This window comes from Mastacembelus armatus, chromosome 16, assembly GCF_900324485.2.
Source record: "Mastacembelus armatus chromosome 16, fMasArm1.2, whole genome shotgun sequence".
Taxonomy (NCBI): domain Eukaryota; kingdom Metazoa; phylum Chordata; class Actinopteri; order Synbranchiformes; family Mastacembelidae; genus Mastacembelus; species Mastacembelus armatus.
In genome coordinates this window covers 17,391,003-17,410,570 of record NC_046648.1, presented here as the reverse complement: position 1 = coordinate 17,410,570, position 19,568 = coordinate 17,391,003, and the positions used below count along the sequence as shown (strand labels likewise).

Genomic DNA, 19,568 nt, shown 5'->3' with positions numbered 1-19,568 from the left:
TGACGTCATATCACCCCCTTTTTGCCCTGTGCTCCTGTCAAACAGACGAAGGCAATGGGACGTCCACACACACACACACACGTACGTATAAACCACCAGTCCAGCTTTGAAATGCAGCATTTTAATGAACATTATAAAACCGTATTTGAGAAAAGAAAAAAAAAAAAAAAAAAAAAACACACACTCCACCCCTAGCCATCCCAACTTTTCTTTTCCTTTGTACGTCTGATAGGAATAAGGCAAAAAAGTAGTCTCTTGAAATAGCAGTTCACATCAATTAATAATCAGCATGTCATGTATAAATATTACTAAAATCTGGGCTGTGGCTAGAGTGAGGTGGTTCCTCCCTGTAACTGTATCAACATCAGCAAAGGGAAGGCAGCAGCAGTGCTGGGCCTTCCTCCAGCATGCCGAGGATCAGACAGTCCAGTCCCAAAAAGGTTATATAAAACAAAAATGAACAGGCATCCATACTGTTTTTAATTATCACCTTCTGTTAGAAACAGACGTACAGGTCACAGGTGAAATAAAGGAATCATATGGAACTGTGGACACCCCACCCACCCCCTATACACAATTGTTTTTTTTTTTTGGTTTTTTTTTTTGCTTGTTTTGGTTCTAGTACAAATTGAGACCACTCATTACAAAACCAAAAAAACAAAACAAAACAAAACAAAACAAAACAAAAACTGCTTATGCCCTCATTTCATAGATACCCTAGTGAAAACAGGATGGCCTGAACCATAAACAGCAGTGATTATACGGTTGGGCAGTGTGTAAGTCTTTATGAAATTATTGTTTCACATCTGTGTATTTCAGAACTAGGCACCTTGAGTCAAGGCAGACAGGAGTGGCATATACTGAACAGAGGAAGAGAACAACATATGGCAAGAAAAACAAGCAAAGAACAACAAAAAAACAAAAACATCACAAGAGGAAAAGCAGAACAATGCAAATCCATTTGTGAAATCTTATCCAAAACTACAAAATGTTTTTCATAAAATTCGTAAAAATCAATCCCCCCCCCCCAATCAGAAAATCTAATTAAAACAAAACCAAACATACTGTAAAAACATTCATTAATACAAGGCCATTTTAAGTTAGTGTACAGTGTGTGAATTACAGTGCTTGTGTAACCACTGGCACCAATTTTCAAGAAACCACCCCCTGATTATTAATACATGTGTGTTTGTGTCAGAAAAGTATGTATTATACGTTGTTTTCTTAGATTAGAAAGTGCCACATATGCTGACACTGTGCTTTAACCTCCTGTTAAGAGCTTCGTGCTGCTGCTGCTATTAAAACATAGGTGCTAGGCATGAGACAAAAATGAACAAAAACACAGCAGAGCCAATGACAAGACTCAACCTGTGAGTGGTAAATGTGATTCTATGTTAACGGCATGTAAGTCTTCCAAGGTCTACGACATAAAATGACCAAAAAAAAAAAAAGAAACAGGAAATCGCACCTGATTAGCTCACAACTACCCCATGTGGCACGATGGTAATTTCCTGTAAACGCTTTTCCAAAAATGTTTATAAAAACACTCTTCCATTTAAAACACAAAAATATATAGAAATTTATTTTTACATGGACATACATACATGTATGTACGAGTAAAGGCCTTAAAATATTTTCTATTCTGCTCCTTGAAAGTCAGTTCCCTTCAGTGGATTTTTAGCCTTAGATGGACCTGGAAGATAAAACAGCAGGTCATTTGTCTCTATCCCAACTTTGACTGAAACAATATAGCAAAACATAAGGTCTGCACCTGCTTACCATGCAAATTCTTAGTACCTATTCCTCCTTTTTCTGGCTGCGTTCTTTCTTAGGCACCAGCGCCTTACGGAGGTATGGCATGATTAAAAAGACTATAAGGAAGAATATGTGACCACAGAAATAGATGGATGAATGCACCTGGAGAAAAAAAAAAAAAAGATGACAGAGTAGTCAATTGAGGATCATTGTTCATACACCCTGATGTTATGACACCTGCTCTGTCTCCACCATACCTGTCCACCAGTTAAGTTTGAACCACCTGACACTACTCTCTACCCATCTGTCCTGCACATCCATCCCATATATGCTTTCTGTTGCAGTTCCTGGCTTCATGTTACCATAAAGCTGCTTTTTCCCATGTTTAAAACTTCCTCCTTGTTGTTGACTGTAACGTCACAGACAGACTGTGGTAAAAATTCAGCCCTGTCATTAATTTCACTTCACCCAAAGAACACAGGGTTATCTCGCAAAACCAAAAAAAAAAAAAAAAAAAAAAAAACGTAACTTGCAACACAGCAAGATGTTATATAGCAATCTACAGTTGTTGGTCAATCAAATGCTTGCAAGCACCTTATTCCTGGTAGATTAGCTTATAAATCAATCCCACATTTACTTTGTTTACCTCAGGATTGTTGCAACAAAAGATAAAATGATTTCTGGTGTGATAACCATCCAGTGTTTTGATGTCCTATAAGCCTTTAAAGCCACATTGTTTTATTCCCAACATGTCTTATCGGTTTTATTCTCATGGTTTTGGCTACTTTATTACATTTCATTTTCAATTACTGTTATCTGCCTCCCTATATTTCTAAAGCAGATGTAACTGCTTTGCATTTAATTTAGACTCATGTGCCTCACAAACACAGCCATGTACATTGTATTATCACAGTGCCCAGTAATTTTACCTGCTCTGAGTGTATGCAATTGTGCCCTCTGTCCCTCTTCCCTTATACTCAAACTATTACACACACAAAACGTAATGATATAACTGAGAATGACTGCATTTAGCCTATGATTGGCATCCTGTTAGTCTGTTAAGAGTTGCAAGTTACCTTGAGCCATTTGTCATAAGCGAAGAGGCAGAACGGCACCAGGGAGTAACCCATGAAGAGCCAGTGAATAAACTGCTGGACTACATAGATGATGGGGTAGAATGCACTGTTGGCCAGCTTCGTCAGTGCTGGACTGTCCCTCACTAGTGCCTGGGCCTGTCTCACACACACACACACACACACACACGTTCCATAATGGTTACAGTAAAAAAAAAAAAATTAAAAAAAACACCGAAAAAAAAAAAAAAGGATTGCATTTAAGAACATCTCATTAAATGTATGCAGATAATTGCAAAGTGTTTTTTTTAGAAAATAATACTGATGCAGAAGGTAAACATCAAACTCACCATCTACTGGAATAAATACTCAAACACTTTAAGCTTCTAGCTCAGAGTTAATATAAGGTTACCCATCTGCGTACCTGTCTCTCTACTGTGATGATGAGAAACTCCATAGAGAAGCACATAATGTATCCAGAGTGAAGACCATGCCATATCGTCAAAAAGAACAGCGTGGTCACATGAGACAGAGTCTTATTTCCCAGGAACTTTAACCGTTTGAAGACATGTCTTAAATGAAAAGATTTAAAAAAAAAAGAAAAAAGTAAGTTAAGGGTTTGCATCAATTAACACTTTGCATATACTCGTTAGTTGGAAAGATAATGAACCATTCATCATATACCAAAACCCGTTCTTATAAACCAATTAAGCAACCTAATCCAATACACACAATGTGGCTTTTCTGTTTGCTGTATGAATTTAAATGACTTACAGAAATAAATAAAATTTTACAAATCTGGCTTAATGAATTTATTATCAATTTAAGATTAGCCCATTCATCACCAAACTGCTTAAACGGGTGTCAAGAGTGTCAAATGGTGCATGTGTGGCTATAAATAGACTTTTCTTTGTAGGTCAAACAATGAGAGCATTTTAAAAATGAAGTCTGTTTTCTGTCTACAAGAGCATAAAGGCTATTGGTTGGTCATAGAATGTAATGTTCCCCATAAGTCCAAATGTACTTCATTAGCTACAGGTTGGAACATTTCGTTTTTCTAGAAAACTTTTATTTCCACTATTTCTAATCTGCCTTGTTCCCTGCACACAGAGGCCTCGGCGTGTAATATTAGCGTAGTCCTTTTTTGTGAAGCACTGCCACACATGCATATTGGATTGAGCTGCAATCTCCTCAACTTCACTGTTATCTATGTAAATAATTAACTGTTACAGCCCCAAGTTGAATACAAGCTAGAAAACCTCGCAGATTTCAGGTTTCACTGACCTGGCAGCCCAGGAGTTTGTGTTGATGTTGAAAGAAGCAATTGTTCCTCCAAAAAGTGGTGTGGTTTCAAAGAGCCACACCTTCATATTGGCACAGGCGTCCCACTGGTGCTTACCATCCACTATACCGTTGTAGCCTAGGCCAGATAATATACATACACCCTCCTGTAGCACACAAAACACATGTTTTCATTATTTGCTTGTTTCATATTGTACCATGAAGCACAAAATCCTGATAAACCAGGATCAGGGTTTCCATTTAAAAAAACGTATCCATGCACATTTGAATGTATGAAAAAGTATGTAAGGGGAAGGTGTTTCACAGTGAATGCTTTCTGATAGCAAGTGCTGAAGTAGTTGTTGTATGTAAATGCAGTTTTACATAAAAGGTGGTATGTTTTAGGAACCAAACCAGTTAGTCATCAGGATACAACTCCCCCTGTTAATAGTTTATGCAAATATTTGTAGATGAAGAGGCTTCTTACCGCTATAACCCAACAGCTGACATATTTATACAAAATGATTTTAGCCCACAGCAGAATAAACACACATCGGTACCAGAATGGCTGAGCCTGTGGAAAGAACATTTAAAGCAATGAAAAAGGGTATCCTGACACTTTGACTTGGCTTAAATACAAAGATGTAGAAATATGCCATTCTCACCTCATACTCATCTGTTAAGAAATAGCTGTCTGGGTAATAGGGGCCGAACACTGCAAATATCGCCAGGCAGATAAAACCTAAACCAAACCTTTTGATGGCTTCTATTTCACTGAGAGAAAATGACAGAAAAAAAAAATGCTCACTGCAGGGTTGTAAAACTGGACAGTTGCTCAAAGAGAGATCTAATTAAAAACATTTCTATTAATCACTCATCATTTTCTTGCCCTTTTACCTGTTCGGAGGCTTTCCAGGGCAGTCGGTGAGCTCCCCCGCCACCAGCCTTTGGTAGCTGCGCATTGTAAACTGGGGCCCCACCAGGAAGCCTCCATAGAAGTAGGAAAAGCCGAACATTTCAAGCAGAGAGGGCACAGATGGCAGTGCTGCTTTCTTCTGATCTTCACTCAGCTCAGACTAAAATGCAAAAATATGGGAAGAAAAAGGAGAATTACACAGAAAAAGACTAAGCAAGAATGGATTAAATGAGTTGAGGATGGTACCTTCAAAGCATCAGGTCATGAGTTCATGAAGGATCTAATTACAGAAAGTTCTGTCCACAGTCTACACTGACCACAAACTGAACATCACTGCATTAAATAATCCATATGTTCTCAACTATATTACCTGCAGGCTGTAAACTAAGTACTGAAAACTGACACTTGGCATTTATTCAAAACTCTTGGTGATAACATCAACATTTTTTTTATAGATATATGAAAGAGAATGAAAAGCACAGCTGAAATGCAGATTAAAACAAAAATGAAATGGTACAAAACAACAGAAGGGGCAATTAACAGTTCTCGGATATGTGTTAGCTGTAGTAAGCTGCTCGACAGACAAGCCTACTTTATAAAATGAACTTTAAAAAGACAAGGCCAATGATTTTCTATACTTTTGCTATTTTGTAAAAGGAGGGTTATTTCCAAATTACAAAATAACAACATAGAAAATTACTAGCGCATCATGAGACTGGTGAAGGAAGAAGACAATAAGCTGCAAACACCTCTGTATGGCCATGGAAACGTGACAATACATGCAGAAGATGACGCTAAGACATTTGACTGTTTTATATTGACGTTGCCATGTCTTTGACACCTTTGGTCGTATTCTGCCATGCTGGGTGATGGGACTGTACTGAACCTGGTTACAGTTTCTCACAATAATTATTCGAAATTCAGTTATGATATATAAGGACGCAAACCTTTTCATTCTTTACATAGTTATAGCTGTTGCTAGTTATTCTGAGGTGTACATTAGTATTATTTGCATTACCACAAAGCATTTGTTTGTTTTGAGTAACCTCTTCACGGTGTCGCACATGTTACAGCCTCTGTTTGTATCAAAATCTGCTCCTGATTAGGTAGAAAGGACTTCACCTTTTACTCAAGAAACTCGTTTTTCTTTAGTAACTGAATGTACCAAGGTCTTGCAGCCCACTTGTACATAGAGATCATCTACTTTCTGATGAAATCTATTGCATATTCCTTCTATCAAAAACTCTATTCTGACAACTGACAATGACAGGATCTAAGAGATAAGTAATGAGTGACACTCAAAGAACATGCCAAGACAGACAACATCAATATGTCAATGAGTGATAAAGAAGAAGGAAAAAAAAAAAAAGCAAGCGAGGGCAACCAACTCACTGGCTCCTTCCCTCCGTCATAGTAATCAAATGACAAACCTGTAACAGAAAATGCAACTGGAGTCAGAAACTATGTTAGGGTGATTCATGCTATCATGGTCATTTTAATGAACAGCCTAAACATGCAGAGGCCTTATCAGCAGTTTATCAGAGAGCGAATTGCTTGTAAATCATTCACTAGAGAACAGTGGGAGATTGCAACAACAAGAAGAAGACGAAGGTATCAAACTAAACACAATGGCCAAACCTCTACTTGTAGAAAAACAATCAGGTTTGTCAAGCAGAACTGTGCAAAGAGAGCTGTAGTCCACATACCAATAAGTTTAAGTGTGAGGACACAGTGAGGCATGGTCCACTTGATGTCATACTCCTCTGTCGCTGTGCAGTAATACCCTGCCAGCAGGTATATCTACAGGAAGATGGACAGGAGGGAAAAAAAATTAAAAACAACAGAAACATCCTGGTAGCAAAATTCTGCACCAACAAACATAAGTGATGTTTATCAAAGTTGCAGAAAACCTCAGGAGAAAAAATGAAAGCAGAAAACCACAATACCAATTCACAGGAAGTGTATAAGGAGTGGACCAACTTCTGTTTAGAAATGTGGTTTCATTACTATATTTTTAAAAGTGTGCACACATAAACCAAGCATATACAAACGTAAAAGTGCTAACATTTCTGAAAGAATCATATGACTACATCATAAGATTAGTGGCCTTGGTTAAAGTGGCACTAGTACACAGGACAAACAGTGTGTAGGCATTAACAACGCAATTAAAGGGAACCGCAGACTGCAGATGTAGAAATCAGATATGAGCCTGTGCAGACAAATTGGTGGGCAGCCCCCAAGACACTGCAGTAAAGGTCTGACAGTGCAAAAAATGGAGCTAACGCTATAAAATAAGCCTGGATGCACAGAAAAGGAGAACGGTAAGAAAGCTGGGAAGCCTCACCAGTTGAAAGGTAAAGCTGCTTAGGACAGTCGTTACCGTCCTTCCCATGAGCCTCAGCATCAGAAACTGGACTAAGATGCATACTGTGGAGTGATAGAGCTGAGAGCCTGGGAAAGAGACCCACAGGGAGAAGGGGGGGATTGGGACAATTGTGAGCCTGAATAACTGGACATAACAGCATTTTTTTCTCCGCAGATCAATATTGGCAGAGACAGAGAGGACAACAAGACAAAGACATAATAAAGATCAGACCTGAAATGAAAGAGGGTTGGAAGAAAAAGTATTCCACAAGGAGAAAGATAAAACAACAGACCTGCTGTAAAAATCCAAGTGCAGCCATAACAGAATAAATAAAAAAAAAAAGAAAGAAATCAATGTTAGTTTGTGTTTAGGAAACTCCATCCATTCCTGCTATCCACAGGTGCACTCTTGACTTTGTTGTCACTGTAGAAATATAAGATTACTCCACTGTAAAGCTATATTCAGTTAAATTAATAACTGATATGTTATGTGAAATATATATATATAGTAAGTAGCACTATTCAGTTGAAGCAAAATGCATAATAATAACATTGAGATGTTAATTTCCTGTGCTCAGGCCTGCTGATGTAGCCTGCTATTACATCAAACCAGTAATGATTCAGCAATAGCTGATGATTCATCGACATGCAGAGGTCCACTAAACAGCTCTAAGGCATCATGCACCAACATAAATGGGGCAAAGGTACTTTCAGTTTAAGTTGAGTGTTTCTTCTGGATTTAACAGCATGTCAAAGATGAATTACTGACAACATGGAAGAAAAACACTGCTAGAAAGTAAAGATTTATGCAAACAGCTCAGAATTTGAAGGATACACATAATGCATCCTGGGTGAGTAACACTGATATGAACATAATTTTTAGGGTTTTTTTTTTTTTTTTTTTACAAGAAAATACCACGAGGCAGATTAAAAGAACTGGACTATTCAGAACTGAGAATAGTAATGGAACAAAATTATTTAGAAATAATGCTATTATTATTGTTAAAACCTGATTGCCTTTACAGGACCAATTATTTCCCTAAACCTCTCACTTCATCTCACCAAAGTTGAATGCTGCTAAAGCCAGTCCAGAGAAGGTGTGGAACAAGTGAATAACTGTGGCAGGATGGTAGAACAAGAACCGCCGGTATACCAGAGCACAAGGGTATCCTGCAGGAGACAGAGAGAGAGAAAAACAGAAGTAAAACAGCTACTCTTAACACCTCTTGGTCATTGGGACTCTACCCCTGTATTAAAAACATTGGTGTGCATGTGTGGTATGTGTTGCTGCAGATCTGGCATCTCAAGGAGAAAGATAACTGCCCTTCAATTTTAACACTAACCAGTGATAATGGTAATATTTCCTTTCCTGTTCAGTTTGACTCGTCGATGTCAAGGTGGTATCATATTCACGTGTACTGTGGCAGCTTAGATACAGCTTAACAAAAGGCTTACATCTCTTTCTACTGGCTTTTTAAAATGGATAAGTTTAGTAAGGCTCTTTATTTTGTTACTGGGAAGAAATCTTGTAAAAAGAGTGAAACCAACTATGATTCAATCCTAAAAAGAAGTATTGTTGCCATGATATAGCACAGTTCCCTGTTGAATAGAGCTCTAATTTTGACTAAACCCTAAACATATAAATGGGCCCCACCTTTCCAGTGGGTGACATGGTGAAGCAAACTGGCACTGTAGTTTGTTTTGAATGAATCCCTCATACAGTCCTCCTGCCACAAATATTGACATTTGAAGATTAATACTAGTGTATTGACTTTCAGCTTAAAGTGCACTGCTGTTGAGTAATGGTGGTCTGCATTGCCCCTGCAGTTTTGCAGTTTTAGTGGTTCACTTTCTCTTCAAAAAAAAAAAAAAAAAAAGAAAAACTGTACATTCTTGCTCTGCTTATTCTTCTCCAGATGGTGTGCCACATGTGGAGGACTCAGACAGATTAACACAGTTAGATTTATGTATATTAAATACTGTAGAATAAGCATGCAGAGCTTTGAAAGCTTCACGTGAAAACGTGAAACCAATTCGCTGCTGTTTTTATTATTATTTTTTTAAATGTATTCAAGGCTCCCATGGCCTTTTAGTGTAGGTTCCCTTCACAGCAGCTGGCTGACAGAGGCCTAGATATGAGGCCTAGATGTCACCTTATATATAGCAGAGCAAACTAGGCAGTTAAAACCACAATATTGCAAAACACAAATTAAGCAACACCAGAACAAGAAGCATTCAACAGCTTCAGCCTCTGAAGCACTGATCTGAAAGACCATGTACAGTGTGTTGTACTATTAATGTGGGGTGATGCAGAGGGAGAAACAGACATGGCCATGTGTCAGAGCAAAGTTCCTGACCGCCGTTCCTGACGCCCTCCCCTACTCCATCCACACCCGTGTTATGATTTGTAGCTCCTCACAGCAAGTGAATGCACCATAGCGAACCTCAACAGTGAGGGCAACCTGTTTCTGTAGTCCCAACACTGAGGAACTAATTAAAGAAGCACTGGGACAATATCTAGCACAGCAAAAACTATTCTAGTAACGACACCAGCACTTTGAATGATCCTCTCAATGTCAGGTGACACCCATTCACCCACACTTTAGCCGGTGATGGAAAGTTAAACGTAAAGGGTGCGGACCAGCTATTCAACCAGCCGGTTTCGGGGAAGCTTGGGATCGGCTCATTGAGAGAAACCTTCAGAGATTTACGCAGTCCTTTAGGAAACTGGCTCATAGCCCGTGTTATATATTATTATTATTACTATATGTGTCACGCTGGACCTGACTGGGCAGCATGTTAGCAAAGACAGTTACACAGAGCAGTAAGAGCTGCACGGTGCTCAGACCTGGCAGCCTCAGCTAGCTACAATAACCGACTCCTGACGCGACACTTACCGATTAAAATCGATAAGATTAGACGAACCGCGGGCTCCGGGGATCCCAAGCAATCCGACAGTTTTTCTAGCAAGAGCGCCGCCATCTTTCTTGTGGGCGGAAACGTTTCTTCGCGACGGTTCAATGAAATCTACGGACTCACGCAAGCAGCCACGCACACTCTGCTTTTTAAAGGCCCTGCGCCGGTCAGCCTCCTAATAACCGTGTGGCTCTCCACCTCCAGCCCCTCCTCTCACGGCCTTCTCTTCCCTGGAGAGCCCTGCACATTATAGGGCTAAGGAATAAACGTGATGTAATGGTGCGAGTTTGCCCCCATCTGGTGATCTAGCAGACCCTATGATAAACCATGGACGGATTAGGAGACAATGGGCTACTGGGCACAGATACTGTATGTAATGGGCCCCCACCTCTCCTACACTCGTCATCACAGTTTTGGTCGTTTTGCCTATTTGTGTTGCCTATTTGTTTTTTGTATGTATGTGCATTTAATTTTGTGGCTTTTTGTAGTGATTGTGCAGCCATTTGTCATATGTCAAATTTGGTGAATCTTTTAAGAAACATGCTTTTATCAGAAACATGCTGTAAATTATATCTCTCAGACAGATGTGTGACTGTATGAGATTTTTTGTGTTAAATGAACGTTAAGGCCTAAGACAGACCGGATGTGAACCTTGGACAAAGGTGGGACCATCAGAAAGTTGATCAACCAGGCGCAACCAGCCGCCGCTCAGGTCTCAAACAGCGTAATACATACGGAAAATACGTCCGTTTTTCAATTTCCTGTTTATCCATGGGATATTTCATTGAAATTGAGAAACTCACAAAATAATTCATTTACAAGAGTCTAAGAAATGAAAAAACAGATATTTAGAATTGAATTCAATCTTCCAATTTTCTTTGTTTCGTCTCAAATAAAAAATTGAACTGATAAGCATTACACTGATCTAAAATGTCAGTAAATAATGAAAAACAATATTTCAACCAAACCTAGGCAAAAAAAAAAAATTACATTTTGTCTTTTTTACAATACAGTTATCTGGCCCGACTTTGAAAAATTTGGCTGATATCTAAATGTGTTTTGATTATCTAATTTGTTGACAGAACTTTATTTGAACTCCTTTGATTAAAGAGAGAGAGTAACAATTTAGACTACTTGAAAGCACATATGACGAAATAAAAATCTTTGTCAGTTTTCAGTAAACTCTCCAGAAAGTCGTATTTTTCTTAGACTAATAAGATGGGCTTCTCTGTATGAGAAACCTGCTGGACAAATAACTAAAGAGCAAGTTTTCCTATCGAATATATGTTACCGTGCACGACTACTACTCCGAGTCTGTTACTCCTTATTATGGTGCAAATAGGCTGCACTTAGTCGATCCGTGTGTAAGTAAAGGCAAGTGAAAAGAGTAAAAATGAACGTTGTGTATGCTTTTATAAACACAATCTTTAAGAATGTATCTGTATACGTGAAAAAAAGCATGTATTACAACCGCAATGCATGATGGGTATGCAAAACAGGACCTTAATATCGTCCAATCAGAGCGCTTCAACGTGGTTAGGTTGCATTAACGGGGGCGTAATCATTTTATATATATATTTGATTTATACAGCCTGCTTGTTCTGCGGTTAGTTTGAAATGTTTAATTTATCAATAAAAACAATATACAAACTTTTAAAATACTAGACCTCCATGTGTTCTGAATGCAGAAAATTTTCATTTTTATCTTAGAACTTGCCACAAGATATTTTTGAGATTCAGCTTTTTTCACACTTCTGTCTGCAGTAACAACTATGGCTAATCCAGGCACTTCAGACATTTATATTCTTATCCATCACACAGAAAAGGATCAGGGATCGGTCCCAAAATTCATTCTGTAGCAGGACCAAAATTAGCACATATACCATGCATGGCCATGCAGAACTAACATAAACTAGCACTAAGAACAACAGATAGTGTAGACCCAGCAGTCATTGAGTTATTGCGTCAGTCTGGATCTACATGAAGAGGCACGAAACTGAGACAGCCTGGATCCACAGATGAAAATGATTAGAGCAACCCACTTGCAAAATACATACAGGTGTGCACAAGGTTATCAAAGGGAACTGGTTCTTAAAGGGCACATATTAGTTTGATTTGTTTTGGGTTGCTTCCTGCATTTGAAATTGTTAAACAAGTTAAATAAACCCAAAGTACCCATAGCATTATTTTTAGAGCCATTTGTATTGTATCTAAGTGGGTCTGGGTCATTCACACTATCCTTTACTTACTTAGTTATATTTTTTAAATATGTTTACCTAAAGACAAAGCCACTGTGATGTTCAGACAGGGGTTAAAGTACACAAATCATCTCTATATTACACTCGAATCACATCTTATGTGCTTATACATAGTTCTTTTAAATTTATTTCTTTTAAATTTATTTTACCCTTGGCTAATGTCACGTGACCGCGCTCCAACAGGTTAATCCACTTGGGAGAAAGTTTTCCATGCAGCACCTGAACGCAGCATGACATTTTTGTTCTTCCCTTTCCTCAAATGGGGTGATGCGTTTACGGGCGTGCCTCCACAAACCAATGGAGCTGGGTTAGAGGAGGGGTCTGCTTCTCAGTGCTCATAAATACCCAGAGCCGCTCTATCACGTTCGCTTTTCTGCCCCAGACGAGGTGACCCGTTGTGGATCATTGGTACGGTTCAGTTCTCGGCAAACACCCCCTCAAACACCTGCAAACATGACCAGGAAATTCTTCGTTGGTGGAAACTGGAAGATGAACGGCGACAAGAAAAGCCTCGGGGAGCTGATACAGACCCTGAACGGAGCCACCGTCGACCAGAATGTCGGTAAGCGGGTTTAGAAAATATCCATTTTGCACGTTTGGCGTTTGGCCACTTGTTTTCTGGTATTCGATATCACATTTTCAGAGTTTTTTTTTTTTTTTTAGCAACGTGCTCGTGTATCACATCCTGCCTTTATATCACAACCGGATTTCGATCCAGAGTCAAAATGGCTCGGCCATTCAATAAACCAGTGACACATTAGCATCACAGGCCTGCACTTTACAAAACGATGAAGTGTGAGCTCTGCGTCTTTTCACTTTTAAACCGAGTCCACGCTAAACCGCAGACTGACAGAAATGCTTGACCACATATGAAGGACACACAAATGGGGCTTTTTAGTGTCGGTTGTGGGTGTGCGTTTGCAGCTGCACGTAGCTTCCAGCAGCCAGTGGCTGAGAGTACAGGGTGCGTTTAAGTGCAGGATGCGCTCTCCCTCAGCTGGGAACTCATGAGTAACACAGTAATCTATTGCGAGCTTTATTTTTAGTCGCGGCAGTCTATGAGAGGAGCTACTGGACAGCTAGACAATGACACTTCATGGGCACTCAAGATTACAGAAAGAGCAGGTCAGTTTCAGTAAACTAGTCTTTTATGTTTTCCAACGCGACCTGAAAGCAGCATTAGACATTTGCCCTGTTGCTGTCTAGTCTCTGCATCGAAGTTATACGAAGGCCGCTGCTGCAGTTTTAAGACTTTAAAAAAAAAAAAAAAATTTTAAGTGCATTATATTAAGTCTAGGCCTGTGTGCTGTCACCAAGCCAGACGTGCTCCTCCTGCAAGAGGGTGTTATGCAACTGTAATGTTGTGTATACCAGAATCAGGCCTGATCTGTGTGGACCCTGCTCCATTAATGAGTCCACCCCTTCACAGTGCCAGACTGAAACTTCCCACTGTCCTCTCTCTCTCTCTCTCCTTTAAAGTCAAAGTTCAGCAGTTTCCACTCCAAACTGATTTTGTTGGATATTTATTATTTATTTGACCATTTGAACTCAGACCCATGACTTTTTCTTGACTTCTGCAGAATGCAGACTTGCCAGCGACCTTTTGGAGACTGAACTCAGACCTTTAAACGCAGAGAGGCCTGAGTGTGGCCGGGGAGAAATGACCTTTACCAAACCAATAATAACGAGAGGTGTTTAATATAGACTCTGGTGACCCCAAAGATACAGTTACATTGTGAATGTCAGTGTCTTGATTTTACTGTACTCTGTGTGACCTGTGCAGACTGTACTGCTGTTGGCTTTGGTAAAAACCGCAGTACAGGACAGACATTTTGTTTATTCAGTCCTACAACTGCCAGTTTCTCAGGGTTACACTGAATAATATGCTTCTTAATACAGTTTGGTTATTGAGCATGAGTACAATAAGCACACAAAGACATAACCTAAATCTTCTTCTGTGTTAGTGGAGGTGGTGTGCGGTGCTCCATCGATCTACCTGGACTTTGTCAGGTCCAAGCTGGATGCCAAATTCGGGGTGGCGGCTCAGAACTGCTACAAAGTTCCCAAGGGTGCCTACACTGGGGAGATCAGGTCAGTCACGTCTGCATCAGAGAAAAATGACGGATTTGTCAGTGAGCTAATAATGACTGAAATGTACAATTCTCTTGAAGTATCTTCTGTGTTATTAGGTTAAAACATCTTTTAAAGTATCACAGTTTGTATCAAATGTAACATATTGAATTATTTTGTTTATTGTGTTAATATAATCTGTTTTCAGCCCTGTGATGATCAAGGACTGTGGTGTACACTGGGTGATCCTGGGACACTCTGAGAGGCGTCATGTCTTTGGAGAGAGTGATGAGGTAAATCTGGATGGCTTTTTCTTGTTCCTGTGGTTTGCAGCTGCTTTATTGTCTCTAACAGGGAGGGCCAGATGTTAGTGGTTCAGTCTGTACACCCTGTGATTATGTACTTGTGTGTTGTTAGCTCATTGGTCAGAAGACAGCCCATGCTCTGGAGAATGGTCTTGGTGTGATCGCCTGCATTGGCGAGAAGCTGGATGAGAGAGAGGGTGGCATCACGGAGAAGGTCGTCTTTTCTCAGACCAAGGTCATCGCAGGTAAGTGACTCCTGACAATCCCACTTAGAAACATTATGTGCACAGGAAGGTCTAAAACTTGTAGTAGACATTTCAGGGGAGGTTTGTGCATGGTACACTGTGCTGCAAATCAGGAAACTTGTGAAATCCAAATTTGAAGTCTTTATCACGTCTTTTTCAGACAATGTAAAGGACTGGAGCAAAGTCGTGCTTGCTTATGAGCCTGTGTGGGCCATTGGCACTGGCAAAACTGCCTCCCCACAGCAGGTAAATATTAGAAACCACTGAATATTTCCCAAGCTATGATTACTAGTCTTTTTCATACTGTCTGTTTCCTGTGATATGTAAGGCTCAGGAGGTTCATGAGAAACTGAGGGAATGGCTGAAAACCAATGTGTCAGAGGCTGTAGCCAACTCTGTGAGGATCATTTATGGAGGTCAGTCATTATGAGATGGCATATATGTTGGTTGTTGGATATTTACCAGAAAAATTCTTTTTGGGGGGGGGGGGGGGGGGTTCGCACATAAATCTTTTCCCCATGTGCCTGTTTCTAACCTCAGGTTCTGTGACTGGTGCCACCTGCAAGGAACTCGCCTCCCAGAAGGATGTGGATGGTTTTCTTGTGGGTGGAGCCTCCCTCAAGCCAGAATTTATCGACATCATCCACGCCAAGGCATAAAAACGCAGACAGCTGCAGCGTGACAGTGTTCAGATCAGAGGCCAGCTCCATTCAGACGATCCAGTTCCATGATCCCTCTCTCAGCACTTAGTCCTCTTTCCCCTTTTTATTCAAAAGTATTTGTGTAATGTTGTCATTCCCTCCTTTTCCTTTCTTTTGAGTATATTTTTGTCATGAAGAAAAGGGACAGGTTGACACATGCACTGTACTGCACTGAATCGAGTTAAGTCCACTGAGAATAGTCTGTGTGCATACTAACTTCCACACCAAGTGCTCAAGGGGTAAAGTCTGACACTTGCACCTTGAGGTGGATGGACAGTCCACGCCTTTACTTGAAAAGTTTACGAACCTTTTTCGTGTGAACAGTGTCACAGCTCTTGTCAATCACATTTGTCTTTTTACTACTGTTGTCTCTTGTGTAATTATGATCTGTGGCTTTTACCTCCCTGTAGATGTGCATGATCCTCGCTCTCTCATTGGCTGTTCTGCAAAGAGGGAAGTTTCCATTACGTGTTAATCATATTGTGTCATGGCCGACAAGTTAAAGGGTTGGAAGCCTGTAAGGAAACATAATAAACAGTTTAGGGACAAGTTTTGGTCTTGTTTTTCTTTTGCCTTGAATGATATCTGTGCCAGGATTTTCCATTGAAGTCTTGAGATATTTATGACAATCCTTACATTTTATAAAATGCCTATACAGGCCTCATGGCTTACTCTTCAGACTGCATTAGGATCGTATACAGCTGATTGTAAACCCGGTGGCATTCTTGGGATAGCAGAGAATATCTGGTTACAGGTTTGAACTGTTAAGACAATGCCATAAAGAGAATGACTATTTTTAACCTGGTGCTGAACTGAAACAGATGCAGTAGTGAAGGGATCATGTATCACAGGAAACTTAATCTTTGCCAATTACATATAGAAAAACATCCTTCTTAAACAACTAAATAAAAACCTGTGTGTGGAGCTTTAGTCACCACATCTTGAATTAGCTGAAACAAGGTCCTCCCCATTTCAGGTCTCTTGGACCAAATGCAGCTGAAGAGATGCTCTAAGATTTCTGACCAGCTTTTAACACGCAATACTTCTCATTTGTTTGACACACACTACGCATTAACTATAATGGACTCACTGTTCTAGCCAGGAAACAAAGGAGCTTCCTCTTAAAAATTTTTTTTCTTTTTTTTTCCTCCTAAATGTCAAGGACAAGGGTGTTTTTTTTTTTGCCATCTTGTCTTAATTTCACAGTAAAAGTTGAGCTATACGAGCAGGAAATTCTGTTAGAGGGCAAGACAGAGGAGATGACAGTAACAATTAGGTTACTATGTTCATTAAGCTATGTTAAATACTGTGCTTTATATTGAGCCTATACACCTATGCAGTCAGATACAACAACCTTGTCACAGCAATTATGTTTCTGATGCTCATGATGTTAATTTATATGTAAATTGTACTGGGCTACATAATATATTTTTATTTTCTGTGCTCCATATTTATATGTATGGTGGGGCCAGAATAAAAGATCCATGTCTGAGTATAATGTAGTCTGCTAAAACATATCATTGAACTAAACCTGAAATCACTGTGAAAGACATAACTGAAAACCTTATGGTAGGACACCTACAAAGTGTATCTCCCTCTGCAGACCGGGTACCAACCTGAGGTCTTGCTTTACTTTGCCCCCCTGTCCAGCAGGGGGCGCTAGTTTCTCACAGTGAACACTTTATATGGCTGAGTGCCACGTCAATGTTTACAAGCGAAGCGTGACGTCCAGGGACTCGTAAGAATACGCCTCCAAAGGCAACGGAAAGTTATTCGTTTCTTTCTAATAATGGACAAACTGGTTTCACTGAAATCTTTTCTCTACGAGAGACTGACAGCAGCAGCGGAAGAGATATTTGGAGCTGTTGAGAAGACAATAGCCGAGTACGGGGAGGAGATTTCTCGCTCAAAGGATTTAGAAATCAGTCGTCTTAGGTTACAGGTGAAACTTCTCAACTCAGGTTGGTTTGAATGAAATTTAATTTCAACCAAACGTCTTGCATTGTTGATTTCGGTTTCAGTGAAGGGCAGTGAGTTACATGGTTTTGTTATTTGCCTTTTTCATTCCCCGCAGACCCCCGGGTAGATGGATGTCTGGGGGCCCAGCTGCAGCAGCAGCAGCAGCAGCAGCAGCAGCAGCAGCAGCAGCAGCAGCAGCAGCAGCAGCAGCACACCCATCACCATCTTCATCATCACCCCCCTCTCCAGCAGCAGCACCATCAGTCAGTGCCTGCAGTGGAGGTCCCTGAACCCCAGCACTGTGAAGAAGAGGAGGGCGGCAACATGGGGCAGGAGCACCCAGGGCCCTCGCAGGTCAAGAAGGAGAAACAGGAGAGTCACAGGGATTTCTGGACAGGCCATGATGCAGAGCAGTTCAAGGGTCTTGAATCAGACATAAAAGACTTCATCTCATCTCCTCCCAGTCTTAAAGCTGGCCTGCAGGTGCCCACCTTACCCTCTCACCCCTACCACAACAACAACAGCGAGGAGGGTAAAGAGAAACGGTACAGCTGCTCTGTTTGTGAAAAGCGCTTCTATCACTGTTCCGTCCTCGCAGCTCACATCAGGATACACACGGGGGAAAGGCCATACAGATGTCAAATATGCAGAAAGACTTTTATCACAACGAGCGCTCTGAACAGACACCAGACACTCCACACTGAGGGGAAACCCTTTGTGTGTGTTTATTGTGAGAAATCCTTCAAATGGATGGAGTCTCTTGCCAGGCACGTGAGACGCGTTCACAAGAGGGAGAACTTGCCTGTATGATGTTGAATGGGAGATGTCAAAATTACATTCTGTCCAATAGATTAAATATAGATTAAAATAATTTATGTATAATTCACCATGTACCTATGAACAAAGAATATCTTTTCTGTTTTCTATGTTTAGCTGTGAATTTGTAAATGTGCATGGGGGCAGCATGGTGGCTTAGTGGTTAGCGCTGTTGACTCACAGCAGGAAGGTCCTGGGTCTGTAACCCAGAAGTGTGGAGTTTGCATGTTCTCCCTGTGCTTGTGTGGGTTTATTCCAGGTACTCCGGTTTCCTCCCACAGTCCAAAAACATGTATGTCAGGTTGATTGGTGACTTTAAACTGCCCATAGGAGTGAGTGTGAGTGTGTGAGGTTGTTTGTCTCTACGTGGCCCTGTGATGGACTGGTGACCTGTCCAGGGTGTACCCCTGCCTTTCACCCAAAGAGAGCTGGGATAGGCTCCAGCTGATCCCTGTGACCCTAAATAGGACTATGGTTATAGATAATGGATGGATGAATAAATGAAATGTGCATGGACCTTATTAAGCCTTGTGTAATCACTAGCTGTTATAAATTATTTGCAAATGATTGCAGGATTACACACTGTCATAAGGTTTTATAAACAAATTCTGATAAATTTGTTCTCACAAAATAAAACACTAATGCTCGAAACATTTTCACATTGTTTAATGTATTCTGTTTTCTGCCGCAGGAGCATTAGGAGGTGGAAGTTGCACTGCACTCCAGTAGGTGGCAGTAACAGCATATTATTATAATTTCCCATAAGTCTACAGTTTTTGGCAGTGCTCAGATACTAATGTTTATCGTACTGAGCTTGCACTTCTTTTCTCTAAAGTGACTTCTCTTAGCCAGTGTCTGTTTTACAACCAAATGCTCAAAATGTAGGTGTCCTATACCATATATTATGTT

General features: G+C 40.3%; 3 protein-coding genes and 1 non-coding gene across 4 annotated transcripts; 2 read left to right on the top strand and 2 right to left on the bottom strand.

Moving 5' to 3' along the window:
* Window positions 1-1,023: 1,023 nt before the first annotated feature.
* lpcat3 (lysophosphatidylcholine acyltransferase 3) lies at window positions 1,024-10,441 on the bottom strand. The gene is made up of 13 exons (XM_026317519.1): window positions 10,287-10,441; window positions 8,452-8,559; window positions 7,370-7,476; window positions 6,732-6,825; window positions 6,418-6,455; window positions 5,007-5,185; window positions 4,775-4,883; window positions 4,597-4,683; window positions 4,113-4,276; window positions 3,253-3,400; window positions 2,832-2,987; window positions 1,780-1,917; window positions 1,024-1,693 (listed from the first exon to the last, which is right to left on the bottom strand). The coding sequence occupies exons 1-12, from the start codon at window positions 10,369-10,371 to the stop codon at window positions 1,798-1,800; spliced, it is 1,395 nt and encodes a 464-aa protein (XP_026173304.1). The 5' UTR covers window positions 10,372-10,441; the 3' UTR covers window positions 1,024-1,693; window positions 1,780-1,797.
* A 1,082-nt stretch (window positions 10,442-11,523) lies between these two features.
* On the bottom strand, window positions 11,524-11,578 carry LOC113136845 (U7 small nuclear RNA). Its single transcript, XR_003296297.1, has one exon. It is a non-coding gene; the product is annotated as a U7 small nuclear RNA (small nuclear RNA).
* A 1,342-nt stretch (window positions 11,579-12,920) lies between these two features.
* tpi1b (triosephosphate isomerase 1b) lies at window positions 12,921-16,429 on the top strand. The gene is made up of 7 exons (XM_026317558.2): window positions 12,921-13,125; window positions 14,528-14,654; window positions 14,842-14,926; window positions 15,051-15,183; window positions 15,344-15,429; window positions 15,512-15,599; window positions 15,724-16,429. The coding sequence occupies exons 1-7, from the start codon at window positions 13,017-13,019 to the stop codon at window positions 15,840-15,842; spliced, it is 747 nt and encodes a 248-aa protein (XP_026173343.1). The 5' UTR covers window positions 12,921-13,016; the 3' UTR covers window positions 15,843-16,429.
* A 1,118-nt stretch (window positions 16,430-17,547) lies between these two features.
* Window positions 17,548-18,965, top strand: LOC113136597 (adult enhancer factor 1-like). Its single transcript, XM_026317544.1, has 2 exons — window positions 17,548-17,845; window positions 17,959-18,965. Exons 1-2 carry the CDS (start codon window positions 17,674-17,676, stop codon window positions 18,651-18,653), a joined length of 867 nt encoding a protein of 288 aa, XP_026173329.1. The 5' UTR covers window positions 17,548-17,673; the 3' UTR covers window positions 18,654-18,965.
* Window positions 18,966-19,568: the final 603 nt, after the last annotated feature.

Excerpts from the sequence above, each read along its gene's own strand:
- lpcat3 (XM_026317519.1), bottom strand. The coding sequence starts at position 10,371 with ATGGCGGCGCTCTTGCTAGAAAAACTGTCGGATTGCTTGGGATCCCCG. Across the intron at positions 8,560-10,286 it reads AATCTTATCGATTTTAATCG|GATACCCTTGTGCTCTGGTA; the intron begins GTAAGTGTCGCG and ends TGTCTCCTGCAG. Across the intron at positions 4,684-4,774 it reads TCTTAACAGATGAGTATGAG|GCTCAGCCATTCTGGTACCG; the intron begins GTGAGAATGGCA and ends TTCTTTCCACAG.
- tpi1b (XM_026317558.2), top strand. The coding sequence starts at position 13,017 with ATGACCAGGAAATTCTTCGTTGGTGGAAACTGGAAGATGAACGGCGAC. Across the intron at positions 14,655-14,841 it reads GCCTACACTGGGGAGATCAG|CCCTGTGATGATCAAGGACT; the intron begins GTCAGTCACGTC and ends ATCTGTTTTCAG. Across the intron at positions 15,600-15,723 it reads TGTGAGGATCATTTATGGAG|GTTCTGTGACTGGTGCCACC; the intron begins GTCAGTCATTAT and ends TTCTAACCTCAG.
- LOC113136597 (XM_026317544.1), top strand. The coding sequence starts at position 17,674 with ATGGACAAACTGGTTTCACTGAAATCTTTTCTCTACGAGAGACTGACA. Across the intron at positions 17,846-17,958 it reads GGTGAAACTTCTCAACTCAG|ACCCCCGGGTAGATGGATGT; the intron begins GTTGGTTTGAAT and ends CATTCCCCGCAG.